The sequence below is a fragment of the Myotis nattereri genome (assembly GCF_964212035.1).
Source record: "Myotis nattereri genome assembly, chromosome: 11".
NCBI lineage: Eukaryota > Metazoa > Chordata > Mammalia > Chiroptera > Vespertilionidae > Myotis > Myotis nattereri.
This window is the reverse complement of record NC_138086.1, coordinates 16729451-16750908: the sequence shown is the minus strand read 5'-3', so window position 1 is coordinate 16750908 and position 21458 is coordinate 16729451. Positions and strand designations below refer to the sequence as shown.

The window sequence follows — 21458 nt, the reverse complement described above, 5'->3', positions numbered from 1 at the left end:
TAAAGTGGTCTCTCTAGCTATACCCAGAACCAGTTCTGATGGACTAACGTGACCTCTAAGGACTTCAGGAAAGGAATGAACACTTGAATCTGCTGGGATCATATGGCAGGTCGGTGGGATCTGTTTTGATGGATCCTAGGTTTCCATTCTATGAGTCTTAGCAATCCCTCTCAGAACACCTTAAATCCCGGTCCGCTTTCCCATCCGGGTGCTGACAGTAAATGCTACATCCAGGAATCTTGGGTTAATTTCTAATCCCCTAAAAGTTCTCATGTGTCCAGACTGCTGGCATAGGATTATTACATAAGGTGACTGGGCCGGGGAGTGAGGGATAAGCAGGGGAAAGGAGCAGAAGTAAACAGGACTCCAGAAAGTTTAGGGTAGCTTTATTCAATTCCCTTTTCTAATGTATGCTGTGTATTCCAGAATGTTCTTTCTCCTCTTACCTCCCTCCCAGCATCCCCGCCCCCCCATCCCTGAATGTCCCCCTTTTCATCTTCTAGAAAGCCCGAGACAAAGGCATGGTCAAGAGAAAAACATTTCCCACCCCCCGGATAGAGGGTAAGAGCAGTCGTGTATGGGCTCCAGCGCCCAGGTGTTCTGGCAACTGCTGTTCTTGCTGGAGGTAGGTCCCCCTCATTTGGAATTTGCTTTGACCCTCAGTTTATGGGAGTTCAGGTTCTCACCTCATAGGACACAGTTCAATCTTCATCTGTTCAGTCAGTCATTTACTTCATGGCACTGGAGAAATGATTATTGAAGTTGTGGTTAATAATAAATGATACCAAATTCAGGTGTTTAGGGACTTGGGCTTGAATCCAGAGTCTCTAGGGCGTGTTATCCCACCCTTGATAAGGACGTATCCTTTATTTTAGGAAGTAAAAATAAAAACTGACACAGTATTGATGAGGGCCTGGAAATTTTACTATATATATTATCTGCACATTTCCCTTTCATTTAGAAAGATTCGTCATCTTAAGAAACAAGGAAAGCAAACATGAAGACACTGAAAACATTAAAAAGTGCCAAGCTGAACAACTCTGGATACCAGCATAAAAGAGGGGAAACTGATCTCATTTTTATGGTATCTGAAAATGCTTTGGGGCATAGCTCACATATGGCCCTTAAAGAGTAGACTCTTCAGTCTGGAAGTTAGGGAATTTATGGAGGTAACCCAAATATTTAAGTGGGGGTTTACCATGAGTGAGTTTCAGAATTAGTGACTAGTCCAGGCTAAGAAACAAATAACTGTCAGCAAACTGACTTAACAGTATTAACAATAGCAATTGACTAAAACTGGCATGCACTTTGAACTCTAAAAATTCTAAAATGAAAATAGGAATGCATAATTGAAGCAAATGCAGCGTCTTTTTTCTTTGTTTATATATGTACTAAAGGCCCAGTGCACAGATTTGTGCACTGGTGGGATCCCTTGGCCTAGCCTGCAGGGATCGGGCTCTTATAACATATAATATATAAGCAATGAGGCTAATTGGTTTCCACTTATCTATATTTATAGTTAATTTTAGAAAAACTTTTCATTGAGTATTCACTTGTCCCTAGCACTTAGCACTTTGTTAGGGACATAAGGGAAGTAGATTAATGTCCCCTGTACTCCAAGAGTTAGCAATCTTATTGAGGATTTAAGACTTCCATGCATTATTAAAATAGTACAAAATACGTCAGTCTACCCATGGGCCAATTTGTGACTTAGAGATACTAACTCAATGATTCTTATATATTAGTGCACATAAAACTATGTAGGAAGCCAATAAAACATGAAGATTTCCAACCCACATTTGGATCCAATAAGGCAAAAATCTGCATTCTTGTCAAGCACTCAGATCATCTTTGATGCAGTTGAACCAAGGACCCTCCTGAACAGATGCACAGAAAGTCAGGAATTGGGGTTTTGGGTAAGGACTGGAATTGTCAGGATGAATTTATAGAACACAAGAGATTGGAGATGAGGCTGCAAGGTCTCACTTCAAGGATGGGTGGTTTTAAAGAAAGAGAAGGGAAGCATATTCTTGGAAAAGGGAAAGGTTTGAAGAAAAGCCCAAATTTAGGAGTAAAATGTGGCCCAAGAAAGGGACAGCCAGAACACAAGCCTGAGAGAAGCACATGAGATGGCCACATAAAAGCTGGTGTCCACTGCCCTCATGCTGATTATCGACACAAGCCTCTAGGGCAGCGGTTCTCAACCTGTGGGTCGTGACCCCTTTGGCGGTCGAACGATCCTTTCACAGGGGTCGCCTAAGACCATCCTGCATATCAGATATTTACATTACGATTCATAACAGTAGCAACATTACAGTTATGAAGTTACAAAGAAAATAATTTCATGGTTGGGTCACAACATGAGGAACTGTATTTAAAGGGCCAGAAGGTTGAGAACCACTGCTCTAGGACAATCTAACTTCTTTATGAAGGTGACCAGAATATATAAAGGAAGAATCTTTCATTCTCATGCTTGAACCTGAGTTTCACGTAAGTAATTTTGAGGTTCAATGGACATAAAACAACAAGGTCTAGAGCTACAACCCCTAAGCCAACCAAAACCAGTGTCTGTGTATAAACTCTAAATATGATGATTTAGTGTTGCGTGTCAAATGAATAGTCATATGGTAGACACAAGCCATAGGATCCAGAAAGAACTGGATTTGAATCATTGTTATACCACTTATACCTGGGACATTTTACTTGGCTATTTTAAATTTTAGTTTCTAAATCTGTAAGGTAACTAAATCTAAATTTTAGTTTAAAATCTGAATGGCTCTCAGGACTCACCTCTGTCACCAGATTCCCTGTTGATTATTTAGAATCAAAATAATAATATCAGCTCAATCCTCAAAACTGAAGATTGAGGTGGCAAATATAAACTCCCTGGCACAAAGTAGATAGCTGAGTGAGTGAATGAACAATATTTTTAAATATTTTATATATTTTTAAGGAAGATGTTTTAAGTGGATTAATCCATGATTACATTTTGGGTCGGATAGATAAAACTGCACAATTATGATATATTAAGAGATATTTATGTTTTTCTGTGCAAAAAAAGGTGAAATTTAATTGTGGAACTGATTACCAATGGGATGTGATCTGAAAGATCCCTTAAGATGTGTTTCCAAGAGACCCAAAGCCTTCTGTTAGAGTATTATCGTTGGTGACCCATGCAGGGTATACAGCTCATACCAGTCATTCCTGGTCAATGTGAATTGTTTTTCCGATCTTTTCTCTCTGTGACAGTGGAGAGAAAACTGCTGAGGAACAGAGACTGGCTGCACAGGAAGGAAAGTTGGAACCATCCTGGAATAAGAGGCACCTGTTACAGAGCAGGAAATTTTTAGGCCTGCTTAATGACCTAGCCACCTCAGCAGCTTGACAGCCTGTGCAAAGTCTGTAGGAACTGAGCTCACACACCTGAGCCACGGCCTACAAAGAACAGGTAAAAATAAAGAGTAGTCCTGACCTTTAAGTGATCTAGAAAGGAATAGCAGGAGGATGATGAATAGCTTGGCTAAAACTATGCAATTAGCTTTTGTAACTTGGCTTTGCTTGCTATGGGAACCGGAACACGGATGTAGTTGTCCCCTTTAAACATTGGACTCTGCAGTTGGTCGTGGCCACTTCTCTCTTGGGCTTCCCGCGTGGAGGAGCGGACACTGGCCGTCAATAAAGGCTCTCTAGATTTTAATCAGCCTGGAGCTCTGGTCATTCTGTCACTCGCACTCCACAACATTTGGAGGCCCCAGTGAGAAAACTGGCCATTGACCGGTCCCGTAACCAGAGTCCAGGGAAGACATCCAAACTCCCGGACCTGGGGGAGATCTCTGAGAGACGCTCCTCAGCCCTGGGACCGATAGAGTTTAGCAGGTCTGTCTGAAAATTGTCTAATTGACTTCAGTTGGAGCCATCTGGGTCTTGGCAATCATAAAGAAACTTGACCCAACCATAAAGAAACTTGGTAAGAAGACTCAATTCTTCTGAGTCCTGATTCTGGTTCTGTGGGCCCGTCAGAGGTCTCCAGAAGGCTGGACGCAGCACTACTTGCGTTGAGACCAGATCCCTGTGCACGACGGTGCCCGGTGATCCTGACTCTGCTTGTTATTTGTCTTGTCTGTGTCTGCTGTTGCGTTCAATTTGTTTTTTGTTGTCAGAACTGGTCAATCAGCTTCATGTACTGTCTGTATCCCCCTTCAATGTTTTTTGAAAAATTTTCAGGACTTCAAGCCAAGAGCCAAGGGCTATGGAGCCCCTGTTAACGCTTTTGATTTACAGAAATTCTCTGAGCGTGAATGGCCAACGTTCCCGCAGATCGAGTGGCCTCCTGAGGGGTCGACAGATTTGGGTTTAGCCTATCAGGTCCAGGCTATAATTTTTGGAAACCCCGGGGACCTGTACTAAATGGTGTATATTCAAATTTGGATAGATGTCTTAACTGAAAATCCTAAATGGCTCCGGGATTGCCAAAAACCTTCAGAAAAGAAAAAGGAATTGGGACAGAGACGGACTGTCCTCCTCACTTCACCTCCCAGGGAGGCTGACAGGAAGCCCCTTGTCCTCCCACCTCCGCCAGAGGACCCCATCGTGGCAGAGCCACCCCCGTATCCTCCAGCCCCGATGGCGGCTCCCCTTGAAGATCCTTTGAGTCCATCTCATACCCGCAGTGGGGCAGAGTGCCGACCCCCACATTCAGCCCCCTCTCAGACTCTGGAGCCCCGATGTTGCCTTTGCGCCAGGTGGCCGCCCCCAACGGGAGGAACGGCCTTTTATGGTTTACATCCCTTTTTCGACCAGTGACCTCTACAATTGCAAGAATCAGAATCCCTCTTTTTCTCAGAATCCGCAGGGATAATCTCTCTCTTGGAGTCTGTCTTTTTCACCCACCAGCCCACTTGGGACTATTGCCAACAGCTCCTCCAGACCCTTTCACCTCGGAGGAGAGAGAGCGAGTCAGGTCGGAGGGAAGAGAATAAAAAATGTCCCAGAAATCCTTACCCTCCTTGCGGCCCTTTGGATGCTGAAGGCGGTGGCAGTCATACACTGCAAAGGACATCAGTCCACTGACACCCCGGAGGCACGGGGAAACGCCTTTGCAGATAAAATGGCCAGGGAAGTCACCCAAAAACCAGTGGGGCTCCTCCATATTTTACCAGCCCTCTCTGCAAGGGTCTTTGAGGAGACTCCAGTCTACTCGGAGGAGGATACTGCGCTGGGGAAAAGACTCCAGGCAAAAGAAACATCTGCAAGAAGAAAAGAATTGCTGGACCAGAGGCTGTTCGTTCTGGAGGCCCTGGAAAAGGAGCTCATTTCCCAGACCCATCAGAGTACTTATCTGGGGGGAACCAAGCTGGTAGAACTGCTTAAACGAGATTATTATATTCCTAAGCTCTTTCATGTCTCAAAGGCTATTGCAAGGAGATGTCACATCTGTGCACAGGTAAACCCCGGGAAGCGGTCCCCTTTAGTCGAAGGAACCAGACTCAGAGGGAAAAGTCCTGGAGAGCATTGGGAAGTAGACTTTGCAGAATTACCCATAGGTCTGGGAGGATATCGCTACCTGCTGGCTTTCGTCGATAGGTTCTCAGGATGGCCAGAGGCTTTCCCTACCAAGTCTGAAACAGTTCAAGTAATAGTAAAGGAATTAATCTTAGAAGTAGTCCCCAGGTTTGGCCTACCTGTTGCGATGGGGTCCAACAATGGCCCGACATTCATTGCCCACATCACTCAGTTATTGGCGAAGATACTAGGTATAAATTGGAAATTGCACTGTATCTATAGACCTCAGAGCTCTGGACAGGTAGAGAGGATGAATCGGACCTCGAAGGAAACCCTGACAAAACTAAAACCGGAGACTGGCAAAAACTGGGTAGCCTCCTCCCTTTTGCCCTACTCCAGGCCCTGCAACCCGTATGTAAAGGGCCTCACCTCTTTTGAGATTCTGTTTGGCCGACCCCTACCGCTACTTCCCAATCTAAGGGAAGAAATATTAGTATCCCTTTCTAATCATAACCTCCTGAAGTCCTTACAGCCTTTACAGTTGAGCTCCAGGCCTAACCACCAGCTGGTCCGAGAGGCTCACCGAGACCCACCCTCCGGGACTGGGCCTGGACCACCTCTCTTTCAACCGGGAGACCAGGTGTGGGTTCAGAGGCACGAGCCAGGTGGACTGGGCCCTTCACTGTCATCCTCAGCACCCGATTGGCCATAAAGGTTGCTGGAAAGAGACACTGGATTCACCGGACTCAAGTAAAAAGGCGGAATCCGAGGACCCCACTGAACGATGGGCTATCCAATGTACAGGGAACTTGGTTTGCCTGCACCTCCGGTATCACCCCCTCTATTTCCCCCTTGATTCTCATCCCCCCTGCCTGGGGAGCCTTCTCTATGCATCCTCACTCACATCTTACCTCAGGTATACTATTACTCTGGGGAGGGAGGGAGAGAACATTTAGGTCTGCTCGGAGGCAGAGAAAAACAGCCCCGGTATTGACTCCCCTTTTAGTAGGCTTAGGGGTTGCTGGCTCCACTGCGGTGGAAACAGCAGCTCTAGTAACAGGAAATCAGAATTTTAAGGCCCTCAGCAGCCAAGTAGATCAAGATCTGAGCACATTAGAACAACATGTAGATAGACTTGAAGATTCCCTCAGTTCCTTAGCCGAAGTAGTATTACAAAATGGGAGAGGGCTCGACCTGTTATTTCTAAAACAGGGAGGACTATGCACGGCCCTAGGGGAGACCTGTTGTTTTTATACTAACCACTTGGGGGTTATCAGGGAGAGCCTCAGTCAGCTAAGAGGCTACAAGATAGAGAGGAAAGGAGAAAGTCAGAAGGAAACTGGTATGAAAACCTCTACTCCTGGTCCCCCTGCCTCACCACTCTCCTAACCGCCTTAGCTGGGCCATTAGTACTCCTACTACTAACACTAACTTTCGGCCCGTGCATACTGAACTGCTTAATGAATTATATTCAACGCAGAAAACAAGGAGTCAAATTAATGGTCCTAAGAACTCACTCACTACCAAAGAATGAGAAATGAAGAAACAATGATTTGTTTTTCCCGTAAAACCAGTGGGGAATGTTACAGGGTAGAAAAATTGTTTGGCCTGCTTATTTACCTAGCCACCTCAGCTAGGCAATTAAGCCTGTGCAAAGTCTCTAGGAACTGAGCGCACACACCTGAGCAACAGCCTACACAGAACAAACAGATCAACACACCTGAGCCACGGCCTACAAAGGACAGATCAAAATTAAGAATAGTCCTGACCTTTAAGTTACCCAGAAATGAATAACAGGAGGATGATGAATAGCTTGGCTAAAACTACGCAATTAGCTTTTGTAACTTGGCTCTGCTTGCTATGGGAACCGGAACACGGATGTAGTTGTCCCCTTTAAACATTGGACTCTGCAGTTGGTCGTGGCTGCTTCTCTCTTGGGCTTCCCGCGTGGAGGAGCGGACACTGGCCCGTCAATAAAGGCTCTCTAGATTTTAATCAGCCTGGAGCTCTGGTCATTCTGTCACTCGCGCTCCACAACAGCACCCACAGAAGGTCGAACTGGCAAGAACCACAGGATAATATGAGGATCCTGCAAGCCTTCATCTGGTGAGAAATGGGCACCAGAATAGGTAAAATAGGGCACAGAAAGGAGGCACTGACAAATGTCAAGTGCTTTTCCTTTACCCTCTCTCTGGTTTGACTGCTATTGTTCCCTGCACTTTAAATTCCTCATTTCCATTAAATGTCACACAAATGCCTTTTTATTTTTGGTGTCATGCCACAAAGTAAAATCCTTTCAGATGAGGAAGTGAGGCTTACATGTTCTCAGCAGATAACTGAGGGAAATCTGAGAGCAGACATGGTTTCTTCAAAAAATAGTTTTTATAAAAAGCAATGAACCATTATATAGAAAAAATATAAGAATTAAAACTGCTTTAAGTAACTCAGTTCCTTTAGTGTGATTTTAAACTATTTATTATTGCTGCCTTTTATTGTTATTATTTAAAATTAGAGGCCGGTGCACAAAAATTTGTGCACTCGGTGGGGGGAGAGGGGGTGATCCCTCACCCATCCTGCGCCCATTCACAGTCCAGGACCCCTTGGGGGATGTCCACCTGTCTACTTAGGCCCACTCCCCAGGAGATCAGGCCTAAGCTTGCAGTAAGACATCCTTCTGGTAGCAGAGAGCCCTCGGGGGATGTCCGACTAAAGGCTTAGGCCCCCAAGGGATTGGGTCTAAACCGTTAGCGCTGCCACAGAGGTGGGAGAGGCTCCTGCCACCACCTCTGCGCTGGCCAGCCATGAGCCAGCTTCTGGCTGAGTGGCACTCCCCATATGGAAGTGCACTGACCACCAGGGGGCAGCTCCTGCATTGAGCGTCTGACCCCTGGTGGCCAGTGCACATCATAGCAACCGGTCATTCTGCTGTTCAGTCAATGTGCATATTAGCCTTTTATTATTATTATATAGGATGTCCATATTTCCCCCTTTTTGCCCCCTCTACCCAGCTCTTGCCCCCCCACTTCTCTCTGGCCATCACCATTCTGTTGTCTGTGTCTATGGGTTGTGCATATATTTTCTTTGGCTAATCCCTTCTTTAAATTCACTTCTTTACATTTTTATTTTCAAATAAGTGCTTATAACTGCACGATTATATATTTTCTATTATATCACTTAGAATTAAGATATTTTTCAATTGAACTCTTGTAAATTTTAGCGCAATTTAATAAATTATGCAAGAAGCAATTAGGAGATTTTTCATGTAATGCAGATACATTTCAATTAATATTTTATTAATTTTTTAATATTTTAATTTGAAATAATCTTATACGTGTAAAATAAACTATAAAATACTACAGCATATTATATATGTACCCTTCACCCAATTTCTTAGGTGTTAATAATTTAAACATAACCATTATACAACTAACAAAATTTGGAATATATATTTTTCTTATAATCTCTTTAATGTTACTTAATCAATTTACTTTGTTTTTGTTAATCTTCACCCAAGGATATTTTTCCATTGAATTTTAGAGAGAGTGGAGGGAAAGGGAGAGACACATTGATTGGTTGCCTCCTGCACATGCTCTGATAGGTACTGGAGATCAACCCAGCAACTGAGGTACATGCCCTTGATTGGAATCAAACCTGGGACCTTCAGTCCACGGGCTAATGCTCTATCCACTGAGCAAAACAGGCTGCAGCTTAATTCATTTGCTTTTAATCTATATGTGTCTTTATATTTAAAGTGGGCTTTGTTTTTGATTCACCCTCATAATCTGTCCTTTAATTGGTGCATTTATGCCACTGACTTTCAGAGTGCTTACTGATAGAGTTATTACCATCCTCAGGTGGCTTCTGGGTCTTCTGGGGCTGCCCTGGATGGCGGTACACTGGCGGCTCGTGCTGTCCTGCCCTGCCTGCAGTATGCAAGTTATCCGCCATCTTTGTTGGCAGTTAATTTGCATATCGTGCTGATTAGCCAATGGGAGGTGTAGCGAAGGTACGGTCAATTACCATGTTTGTTTATTATTAGATAGGATTATCCTCTCTTTCTGATTTAGGACTTTTTCTGTTTATTACTCATTTTTTCCTGAATCATTATATGTATTATATATTTAGAAATTTAGACTTTTAGAGGAAAAATGCTTTTTCATTTACATTAAAAATACAGTGAGTTGTGGCCCTGGCCAGTGTGGCCCATTTGGTTGGAATGTCATCCCATACACCAAAGGCTTGTGGGTTCGATTCCAGGTCAGGGCACATGCCTGGGTTGTGGGTTTGATCCCCAGATGGGGCAAGGGATCACTGTTCTCTCTCACACTGATGCTTCTCTCTCTCTCTCTCTCTCTCTCTCTCTCTCTCTCTCTCTCTCTCTCATCAATGAGCATATCCTCGGGTGAGTATTAAAAAAATAAAAAACAAAGAATATAGTGAGTGTTGATGAAAGAATTATTTTCCTTGATTGGAAAAGAAAGCAGAGTTACATTAGTGTGAAATTAGAAATATGGTCTAAATGTCAACCACAGATGAGATAAAAGTGAAGTTATTTGTGCCAAAAGAAATGGACTATAAATTATAGAAGAAAATGTGTTTTGTTTGTGCCTAAGGCTAGATGCATAGTAGTTGCTTAGTTGAGGTTTATTGGGTGATTAATTTACGATACAATGAGAAATAAACCTAGCCCTGAGGAGTTTCAAAATACATCCTCTATAGCTTCACACATACATGCACGTGCACACACCCACACACCCTGGAATGGCTCTCATGACTCACCTCTGTCACCAGGTCCCTGTTGATTATTTAGAATCAACATGATAATATCAGCTCAATCCTGAAAAAGTCTTGCAGGGGGGTGCTTATATAAGGCTTTATGATAACTTCTGGTTTCTTATTAAAAGAGGCAACCATGTCCAGGAAATTCCCAAACTCTGCTTTCAAACCGTGAAGAAATCATTGTGCAATTGAGTGTGGTTTCGGGGAGAAAATGCTACTCAATTTCGGAAGCAGTGTTCGTTATCTTTTGAATGAGCGCCAAGGGCTCCTGCACGAGAGAGGTCAGGAGTTCTGTGGATCAAACTTCACATCGGTAGAAGGTTGCTTCAGTATGTTATCTCAGAAATTCCAGAAAAATCCTCTGTAAGCACCCAGTCAAGAGTTGCTCAAGTGTTTATGATTCATATCTTCCTGAAACCTAACTGTGATAACTACTTTTGTTAGGGAGCTCAAAATCAGGGGATATTAGAAGGGTGTAGAGGCCTCATTATGGACAAACTCAACCAACCCTATTTTGCCTTCTCCTAGACTTGTCCAGTCTATATTCCAGTTAATGTAAACACAGACAACAGGGAAAGAACTGTCTTATCTTTCAAAAGCCATACCAGCAAGTGGCTTTTGATTTCTTGCAAACATTCTTGGGCTTATCACTCCATGTTAATTGTGACAGTAAAACAATAAAGATTGAGATTTAATTTTAACTCATGTTGGTCAGTCTAGGGCAGAAAGTGAAGATGATGAGCTGGAGAAATATTAATCCAGGCTGGTTATTTAACTTCAGCCTCATTTTGAGAAGAACACTATCAAAGGCACCCACTCAGCACCATGAAATTCTTCAGTTATATTTTGATTTATCGTCGGCTTCTCCTCATAGTTTTCACTCTACTGCTTTTACTGCCCCTGCCCCTCGTCCTCCACACCAAGGTAAGTGAACCTGGAAAACAGGCTGATGGGTTTCCTGATTTCTGCACTGTCCTTCCCCGTGGGTCCAGATTTAATTTCATTTTGGCAGACTTGCAAGCATTTTTCTGTTTTCTTTAAGTGTTGTCAGTCTATGAAGTCCAACATGATAAACTCAGTGCATTTTTAACCCTTAGCAAATGATCAGCAGACATTTAGTGAGCACTGTCCCTATGCCAGGCATGATGGATGTCACTTGCTGGTACAAGGAGTCCCAGATTGATCACTCGCAAGCTGTGTGATCTGGGCAAGTTGCTTAACCTCTCAGTGCTTCTGTTTTTTTTCTTTTTTGTTTTGTTTTTTGTTGTTGGTGGGTTTTTTTTAATCTTTATTGTTCAGATTAGTACAGATGTCCCTCTTCCCCCCCCCCCCCATAGTTCCCCTCCACCCAGTTCCCACCCCACCCCAGGCCCCTGACACCCCACTGTCCGAGTCCATAGGTATTGCATACATGCATATAAGATCTTTGTCCAATCTCTTCCCGCACCCCCCCCCCACACTCCCTTCCCCCTGAGAATTGTCAGTCCACTCCATTTCATGCCCCTGATTCTATTACATTCACCAGTTTATTCTGCTCATCAGATTTTTTATTCATTTGATTTTTTGATTCACTTGTTGATAGATACGTATTTGTTGTCACTTTGTTGTTCATAATTTTTTATCTTTATCTTTTTCTTCTTCTTCCTCTTCTTAACCCTTCAGCATTTCATATAGTACTGGTTTGACTGTGATGAACTCCTTTAGCTTTTTCTTGTCTGTGAAGCTCTTTATCTGACTTTCTCTCCGTAAGATTGGGAGAGTAATAGGCTTGTTGAGGGAATTGAGTAAGCACGCATCAAGCACTAGAGTGGTGGCTGGCGTGCAGTAAGTGGGGTGATGTGGGTCCCCAAATGTGATGATGACTCCACAGCAGGTGCAATTCCCACTATGATGCCTTTTCTCTGAATGGAGGAAAGCAAGTATTAATCAAGGTGGTACCATTTTGCATTACAAGAGGATCCCTGTAATTACAATACTGTGGGTCCTCCAGCCTCCCTCAGAAGCTGGTCACCAATCTGGGAATTTCTATGGGAAATTCATGTGAGCCAAGGTCTCCTCTACTTGCAAAGCTGGCAAAGGGACTGACCTCTGCCGCCCACAGCTGCAGCTTGTCTGCTGCCAGGGGCAACCACCAGCTGCAGCCTCTCCCTGCACTGAGGCCTCCTGGTCCCCAGTGGAGAAGGGAAGAATTCCCCACCCCTTTTGGTCAAACATCTCGCTGAGTCCCCAAGTTCTTATAGAATTTCTAGTGAAAACAGCAGGCACAGTCAACTGTTTTTGGTTGGGTTGGTTTTGTTTTGCAAATTCTGTGTGAATTCTCCTCCCCTCTCCTCCCTACCCCTCCTACTGCTGCTACTTCTGAGCACTCCTTTAGGAGTCTGGCAACCACTAGATGACAAATTTGAGTCTCAGACACAGGGCTCTATCTGAATGCCCTCCTCCAACCCTCTTTGAAGATTGTTACTCCATCTGGCATACATGATGGCTTCTCTTCCCACTCTCCTGGTCCTGAAGTTCCGTAGACCTAGCTGGATCCTACCACGAGCACATCCTGGTTCCTATCTGGACCCCTGCTCTAGTGTCATATCTCTTGGTTAGTCTCAGCAGTGAAAATAAAAAATTACTTCACAGCAGTGAAAATAAAAAATTAAACCAGTTAAAACAAACTTAGGCCATGATTGCATATCATTTATGCTGCTTATTCAACATATAAATCCAGGACACTGATTATCTTCCATAATTTTCAGATAAAGTGAATATGAACTCTTCCAAAGAGAAAACAAGTAGATAATAAAAAGCAATGAATCAGTGCATAATTCATTAACTGGAAAGTGTATTCTAAGAAATGCAGTCATTGATTTTTTTTCAAGGTGCTGTGATAAGAGTACATTAGGTCTGTGGGGAAACCGCGGGCCTGGCATTTAATGAACTGTGTTCCTCTTTCCTTTCCTTCTAATTAACTTATTTGTTAAAACTCGTCATGTTAATGAGAGGGGTTTTTGCTAGTACGATAACACGATTTCATTTGTTGGCTCCTCTCAATGCGTAGACAATCATCTAATCAACTGTCAATTAAATTCAAAGAATATTATTTTAACTATTGCTTACAATGAAAGGAAAACTTTTTTCCAGAGAGTATGGGCCTTTGGGAGGTATAAAATTTAAGTAAAGGCTTTCTTTGACATAGATACAAATCAATGTATTATACCTTTCTGGTTACCAAACTGGAGAACCCTATGCTTCTAAACTCACAGTAACAGAACAAATAAAGCAACAAAAAGTTGCTTTCAAGCAAAACAAAAAGTCAATTTTGCTTTATGAAAACTTAATACATCTACATGATCTAGAGCTAACAAATAATGAATTATTGACTGATTTTTTTTTTCAGTTTCCTACTGGTTATTGAATTATTTGTATAGACTGACCTTAACCCTTATCTTAATTCCATCTCAAGTCAAAATGTGGCACCCATGATGGGAGACCTTCTGTGGTTTTTCAATGTACTGTTCAAAGGAAAGAGAAGGAATTCACTCAGAAGAGCTTGCTTCTGTTCCGGGAATTCTGTCAGCTGCTTTACCTAAATTATCTTATTTAACTTCATTATGAACAGTAAGACAATCATCCATGTTCTATCATTCTCACTTATGTTTGAGAACAATGACGCTCAAAGGCATGCCACTCAACAAGGGCCACCTGGATATTGTGGAAACTGAATTTGATCTTGGGTTCTGTCAGAACTTCTAATTTATGTTTTAAAAGAGGTTTTCGTTGGTCTTGTCTATATTTTTGAAGATTTACCTTTTATTTTGAAAAGTTACATAAAGTGTGGCTTGATAATCATCTATCAACAACTCAGGCATTTCTCTTCATAATAATGCTTTAAGCAGGTCAAACCACAGAAGCAATTTCTCAAGTGACCTTATGCTACTTAATGTCTTCAAGATAGAAAATCGCAGTGAGTCTCATCACTGGGGATGGGCCTTGTTAACCAGAAGAGAGGTTCAGCTCTAATAAAGAACATGAGGCATTTATTTTAGCAAAAGGGTTGCAATGGGGAGAGGCAGACTCAGGTAGCAACTCAAACTGTACTCTGGAGAGAACAAAATGTAACTCTTTCATGCAAGTAAGTGAAGGGTTGTTGACTAGATTGGTTAGTTTCGATATGTAAATAAGGGAGATGAAAGTCACAAGGGGGAGGAAGAGTAGGGTGTGTCCATACAGCAGTTCTTGGTCCACAAGCTTATGACTCAGCCTTGAGCTGAGTTTAGCAATAGGTTTAGCAGCTTAATAGCAGTTCTGAGAATTGAGGCACAAGATGTGCATTGGCCCCACTTGCTTAACAGCTCCTGACTATCTTTGAAAGTGACTCTCTTAGCAATGCGTATTCTATTTTATTTCTCTACTAGAGGCCCAGTGCATGAAAATTCATGCACTGGGGGAAGGGGTCCCTCAGCCCGGCCTGCCCTCTCTCACAGTCTGGGAGTCCTCAGGGGATGTCCTACTGATAGCTCTGCAGGAGGCGACCGGCCGATCAGGGGAAGGTGACACCCCCAACACCAATGCTACTGCCACTGCCGGCCGCCACGGCTGCCTGAGCCTTGGCCCAGCCCTTGCAGCAGCAGCCACCATCTGCGGCTTTGTCCAGAAGGACGTCCGGAAGACATCCGGTCTAATTAGCATATTACCCTTTTATTAGTATAGATTATCAGCCCATGAAAACTGAAGCAGCAGTGGGTCTTCTTACATGTGTCATTTGATGAATGTCCCAGAGTCCCAGCTATACAAGCTGGTCATGTCAGCTTGTCACGTTGTATACCCGTTCCCTTTCATATCAAATGCTTACCATGAGTCATGGCATTAGGCTGGCATCTTGATATCTTTCAGGTGGAAGAGACTTTAGAACTGGGTTTCAGTTTTTATAAAAATGATAGTTGAGAGCAAAGGAGGGTGTGCCTCACCCCAGAAGCCCGTGGGCATAAGTTGCACAGAAGCTCAAATTTAATCTTTATGAGTTGCAGTTGGCTTACACTTATCAGTGTGGGTTCCTGTCCAGCTCATCCTGTTTACAGCTAGGCTACAAAATACTATGCTGCATTTTAACATTTGGCAAGAAGAGCATTAAGAATGGCTCCGTCCTTGAGACCCTTTCCCTAACATTTCCAATCAACATCTGCCAGACTCTTGAGCCAGTGATCACAACCTCAACTGAATATCTATCTCTTTATATCTCCCACAGTGGTAACAAGTATATTCCTAATACATTGGTGTAAACGTTGCTTTACTAGTGGAATCCTATGTCCTTATCACTTTATACTGAATCATCATTAATGCCGTCTTTTTATTTTATTATTTTTTAAAATAGATTTTTATTGATTTCAGAGAGGGAGAGAGAGAAACATCAATGATGAGAGAGACTCATTGACTGGCTGCCTCCTACACGCCCCACACTGGGCATTGAGCCCACAACCTGGGCATGTGCCCTGACCAGGAATCGAACCACAACCTCCTAGTGAATAGGTTGATGCTCAACCACTGAACCACACTGGCTGGGCTATGCTGTCCTTTTAATTGTTACATAGACATCAAGGTCCTTCCCCAATTAGTAGATACTAATCAGTAAAACAAGCCTATAATGTAATTGCTATTTATGTAAATATTTGAATGAAGTTAATAATTGCAATGAATTTTCTCATTTTGGAGAGGAAATTTCTTAAACATTCATAGATAAAAAACTTTTTTAAACTGGCCTAGGCTACATCCATAGTTCCAGTGATATTCTCTGTGCAACATTATTCTTTTGTGACTATTCCTAACATCTTGTTCATTTTTACTCTTCTCAGCACTTTGTGCTATTTCCTTATTTATTTTTCCAGGTCTTGGCTTTTCTTCCTATTTCCATAATGAAACAAAAAGATAAAAAGAGAAGGCCAGGTTTGAGAAGCAATAAGAGGAGAAAATGGAATAACAATTTTTTGTTTGTTTGTAGAGTGCATTTCTTCCCATGATGTCTCCATTTATCTAGTTTATCCATTAATTAGGACCCATTTTTGAGATGAGACAGGGAAACAGCCACATAGCTACGGAGCAGCATCCCCCAATTGATTAGTTGTAAAACCAAGACCAGATGTCAATTTTCTTTCAGGTATTTCTGGATTTCTCTAGGAAATATTTTATGCCAAGAAAGACTTAAAAACAGAAGAGAATGGGTGAGCCAACACAGCAGGGCTTTAGTGCTTGCCCAAGACCCAAGGAAGAAGCCCAAACCTCACCTCTTAGCACTAAATTCAAACAACTCACATAACAAACTTATTCGCCAAAGGGCACGAGTTAGGGAGGGAAGAAATTCAGCTTTATGGGCCAGCTCTATTTCGTGTGCTGCTTCCTTCACAATAGATTCATTGTATACATCTTAGATTTCAAAATTAGAATAGAAATTATAATAAATAAAAGAAATGATACATCATGAGAGACTTGTGGTGCTGAATCTAAATAAACTAAACAGATGGGAGAAACATACTGCTTGTAAAGAACTGTAAACTTTGAAGGAATAAAGGACCTACTTAGATGTCCGACATAGAAAATTGAAAATGTGTGGGAGAGGATTTAAATAAACTACAAGTGAAAGAAGAGGGAGGGGACAAATTCCAAGGAAACATAAAGAACTTTTAAAGGGCCAAATCAAATAATTAAATATTTTAATAAAAATAAATTATATCATTTTAAATGTGGCTTTAAAATATTACAGGATGTAAGATAAATAGGAGGATGCTATAAATTCTAAGAAAGTGAATATTTTAGACACAGAGAGCATCAAAATGATGGAGAAAAAAAGAGAAAGTAGAACTCATGCTAAAAGTAATGTGGTAGATGAATAAAACCAGAAAATCAAATTTGATATATTTTTATCTCATGAATATTTTATGAGAACTTGCTAAGCCCAAAATGTTGTGCTTAGTGAACTGTGGGGTCTAAGCAGAAGTTTAAATAAATGTTAATGCTTTCAAGTAGCTTGTACAATTGCTGAAAAGTCAATATATACTACTAGAGGCCTGGTGCACGAGATTCGTGCACTTGGAGGTCCCTCAGCCTGGCCTGCACCCTGTTGCAGTCCAGGAGCTCTCAAGGGATCTCCGACTGATGGCTCAGGCCTGCTCCCTCCGCTAAGCCATCAGTTGGACATCCTTAGCACTGTCTCAGAGGCAGAAGAGGCTCCCGCCACTGTGGCTGCACTCGCCAGCCATGAGCCCGGCTCAGGGCTTCTGGCTGAGCTTCGCTACCCCTGTGGGAGCACACTGACCACCAGGAGGCAGCTCCTGCATGGAGCATCTGCCCCTGGTGGTCAGTGTGCATCATAGCTACCGGTCATTCCACCGTTCGGTAGATTTGCTTATTGGCCTTTCATTATAAATAGGATGGCAAATGTTTATCACACATAAGGTTGTGTACAAGTACAAATCATTTGTGCTATGAATGTGTAATTAATGGGTGGATAAACCTCTAACAGTCCCACATGTCCATGACCTGCTGCTCCTATTTTCTTTGCCTCAGAGCATCTGCTACCCTTCACCCCATTCTTCGGCCTGAAACCCGTGTGTCATCTCAGATGCTTCAGATGTTCCTAAGCATCCATCAAGTCTTATATCCACCCCCACCCCAATCTGCTTCCACAGCTTCATTCCAGCTGGCACTGCTTTCTTGAGGCTGACTTCATCTCCTTCTTTCATGGACCGTTTTCACACTCTTTCCCTGAAGTCTCCAGCCAGAGTACTATTTTAAAAATGCCAACCTGGTCCTATTTTATTCCCCAGTCACACTTTTGCAGGGGCTCCCTTTTGCATACAGGGGGAAATATTTAAACCAAACATGTATACACTGATGGATCTTTAAGATTTTGCCATTTATTTGTCCTAACAACTCTCCCCAAAACCCCACTGCCTATCTCCCATTCACATTTCCCACACTAGCAATATTTCCCTATTCACAGTCCCTAGAATACCCATGGTTAGTGCCTTTATCTTTGCACATACTGCGTCGTCTTCCTGGAATGCCCTTTCCTCTTGCCCTGTTCTTGGGAAAGGCAGCTCAGGCTGGTGTACAAGCGGAGTCTCATCCTCTACGCTCTCAATGCATCATGGATACATTGGCCTTTAGAGTATATATTCCATTTTGCCTTTATCCTTGCTTCCCATCTAGGCTGTAAATACCTAAAGACCATGGAACACATTTAATTTGTTTCCTCCAGCACCAAACACATGCCTGGCACATGGTAGATAGCTGATAATTCTGATGAATTGATGATCATTCATGACAGAAGGATGTGGAGAATAAAGCCAGATCTTGTAGGAAGGAGAGGATGCAGGAGAAAGAATTGAAGGAAGAACTTCAAGTAGAGCGAAAAGAGTTACTAAAGGACAGACAAGAATGTTGGTGTAAAAGGAGGGTGTCTCTTCCACAAGCTCTTCTTGTCCTTCCATAATACACTTTTATACTTACTCCGGTAACAGTAATAAATGTGAATGCCTCATAACAACCATTAGAAATAGTCAATATTTTCATCCCCATTTTACAGATGAGCAGAGACTCAAAGGGGTTAAGAAATGTGCCCCAAAGTCACATGGTTTATAAAGGGAGCAGGAGAATTTAAGGACAAGTCTGTCTGACTCCCAATGTCCTCCTGACATTGCTTCTTTACATCAGACCTTTAAAAGCTGTGTATGGGCTACCTTGCTCCATCGTTCCTGCATTTGCAATGACAAGAGCGTGTATTGAGATGAGGCTTCCTCTGCCCAGATTCAGAGCAACCACAACTCATGATTGACCAATAGCGAAGGCCAAGAAATAAGCCGTGTTTGTTTAAAAGGCTGAGATTTAGGGACTTTTGCACAGTGTAACCTCAATTGTCTTGATTTATCTAGCATATTCTGAATAACCTCCCCAAGTGATTTGATCATGCTACCCCTGGCCCATTTCCTCATCAGTAAAATGAACAGGATTCTTCGAAGAGTTTTGAATGTTGGCCGTGTGGATCAGCTGCCCCAAATTTACCTGATGGGCTTGCTTAAAATCACAACCTCTGGATGTGAAGTCCAGGATGCTGCTGGCTTAACAGACTCCTAATGTTTCTGAGGCAGTTATTCCACGCACTTCATTTTGATCAGACTCTAATGCATAGTCAGGTTGGAGAACTAAATGATCTCTATGGCTCTTCCGGTTCCACTGGGTGCATGGGGAGTAAAGACATTGCATCCCTATGCTAATGTGGAGGTTAAATGAAAAGAAGGAGTTAAAAATTTCCCGGTAGTTGGCACAATGCAGCCACCAGTTGTCTTTCCCTGATCCCCATTTGGCCTAAAAATGAACAAGAAATGCTAGTTAGTTTTTCTTGACTTTGTAGTTTTGTTCCTTCTTACTCTTCAGCCCTCCTTTCACCAGATAATTAGAGTCATTTCAAGCTTTGTCAGGTACATGGATTAGGTCTTGAGGAATCTTTGCATAAGTGGTAGGTGTATCACAAACCATGCAAAGTCCTTACATGTTCCGTCAAATAATAAGAGTGTTTTTCTCATAGCATACTTGTTTAGAATGCATGATTTTTCTCCTTTCTTAATTGTGTTGTGCTCTCTTTAAAAAATCAGCTGCAGTGAGTGAGGTCTGTGATTGGTCCTACTTTTCTCAAGCTGTGCTGAGAAATCATATCCGCACATACTAATTCATCAGGCAAATTGCTATCTAATATCAGTCAGTATGTCATTAAAAATGGAAGGAAGGGTGCAAAAAATCCTATATTTTAAAGCTTATTCTATATTTTAGTTCCATCTGGAGCTATAATTTAAAATGGAGCCAAGGTGATTTTTAAGTATAATCAGCCAAGATAATGTGACAGTCAGAACTTGGTGGTGGTGGGTGGGGGAGGGGCAGAATTTATCCAAATTGCCAAATCATCGCTTCATTTGTCTTTTCTACCTGGGCAGCAAGTGCCCTGGCTTCCTGTAGTTGAGGTGGTTAAGACCGGATATGACCACGATATAGTTAAATGGGGCCTAGGTAAGTGGAAGAATGTCAACTGTGGAATATTAACCTATGCAGGTAAAATTTTTAATTCCAATTCTAGTTTATTGGCAAGAAAAATGTGAGATTCGGGAATAATGTAGAGACATTCACCCACTGGAGTGAGGGTCAAGATATCTGGTGCCAGACAATTAGGGGATACAATGGAAAATAGAGCAAGGAAAAGCAAAGAGGTACCTATGCTAAAGAACTTCATTCCGAGGACAATGACTGTTTTATACAGAGATCAAGATATATGAATAAAAACATTGTAGCACAAATACAGAGAAGAAATATTCGTTCATTCGTTAAATATTACTGAGCACTTACTACATGTCAGGCACTGTTTTAAGTGCTGAGAATGGGGTAGTAAATGAAATGAGGTATGCCCTCAGGGAGTTTATGCTAGGATTGAACCCCAGCTCTACTACATACTAGCAATGTGGTAATTGATCCTTAGTCCAACATGAAATTTTGGTGGAGACTAAATAAGTCATGTGGAATACCAAGTATAGTACCTGGCATGTAGTAGGTATCATAAATGTTATTTTTCTGTCCTTTTATTTAGTCATGTCAGAAAAAAAGTTTTGTTTTACTTGGTACATATCTTCACCTTTTAAATAAGCTTTTCTATCTATAAAGGCTATGATCAGCAGTCTAGAAGATAAAGGTTATACAATTAGAACCCCCACCCCCACACACACCTAAACTCCCTTCTCCTCTCTAAATACAAAGCAAATACATGTTTCTATATATCAGAATGGGTCAGAAAAGCAAACAAGTGGAGTGAAGTTGAGAAACTGAGGTCTCAAGTGCTCCCACACAATCCAGGGGACAGAGCCAGGTTATGGTCTGTTGTCTAAAGGGTTGCTAATCAGAAGGAACACCTGCGCAACACGGGTAAACCAGCACTGTCCTCAGGAAACTGGGACAGATGGCCATCCCCTCATCAGAGGGGGATAATGCTGTTGTCCTCCTTTCTAGACTCTGAGTTTCCTTAACCATGGAAAAAAAATGGGGTGTTTCCCACAAATTCCTGGAAGGTAGCTATTAGGAATAATGCAGATGTTGTGCCTTAGCCAGGGGCACATTGAAGGATAGGCAAGTTTTCAAAACAGGTTCTGGATCTA

At 42.4% G+C, this 21458-nt stretch overlaps 1 protein-coding gene across 1 annotated transcript in view; it reads left to right on the top strand.

Annotated features, from left to right (window-relative positions):
- The first annotated feature begins 11065 nt into the window (after positions 1-11065).
- Positions 11066-21458, top strand: part of SLC13A1 (solute carrier family 13 member 1) — an 84840-nt gene continuing 74447 nt past the window's right edge. Inside the window, 1 exon segment of the mRNA XM_081102810.1 lies at positions 11066-11205. Coding sequence (XP_080958936.1) covers positions 11107-11205 — 99 coding nt within the window. The 5' untranslated portion in view covers positions 11066-11106.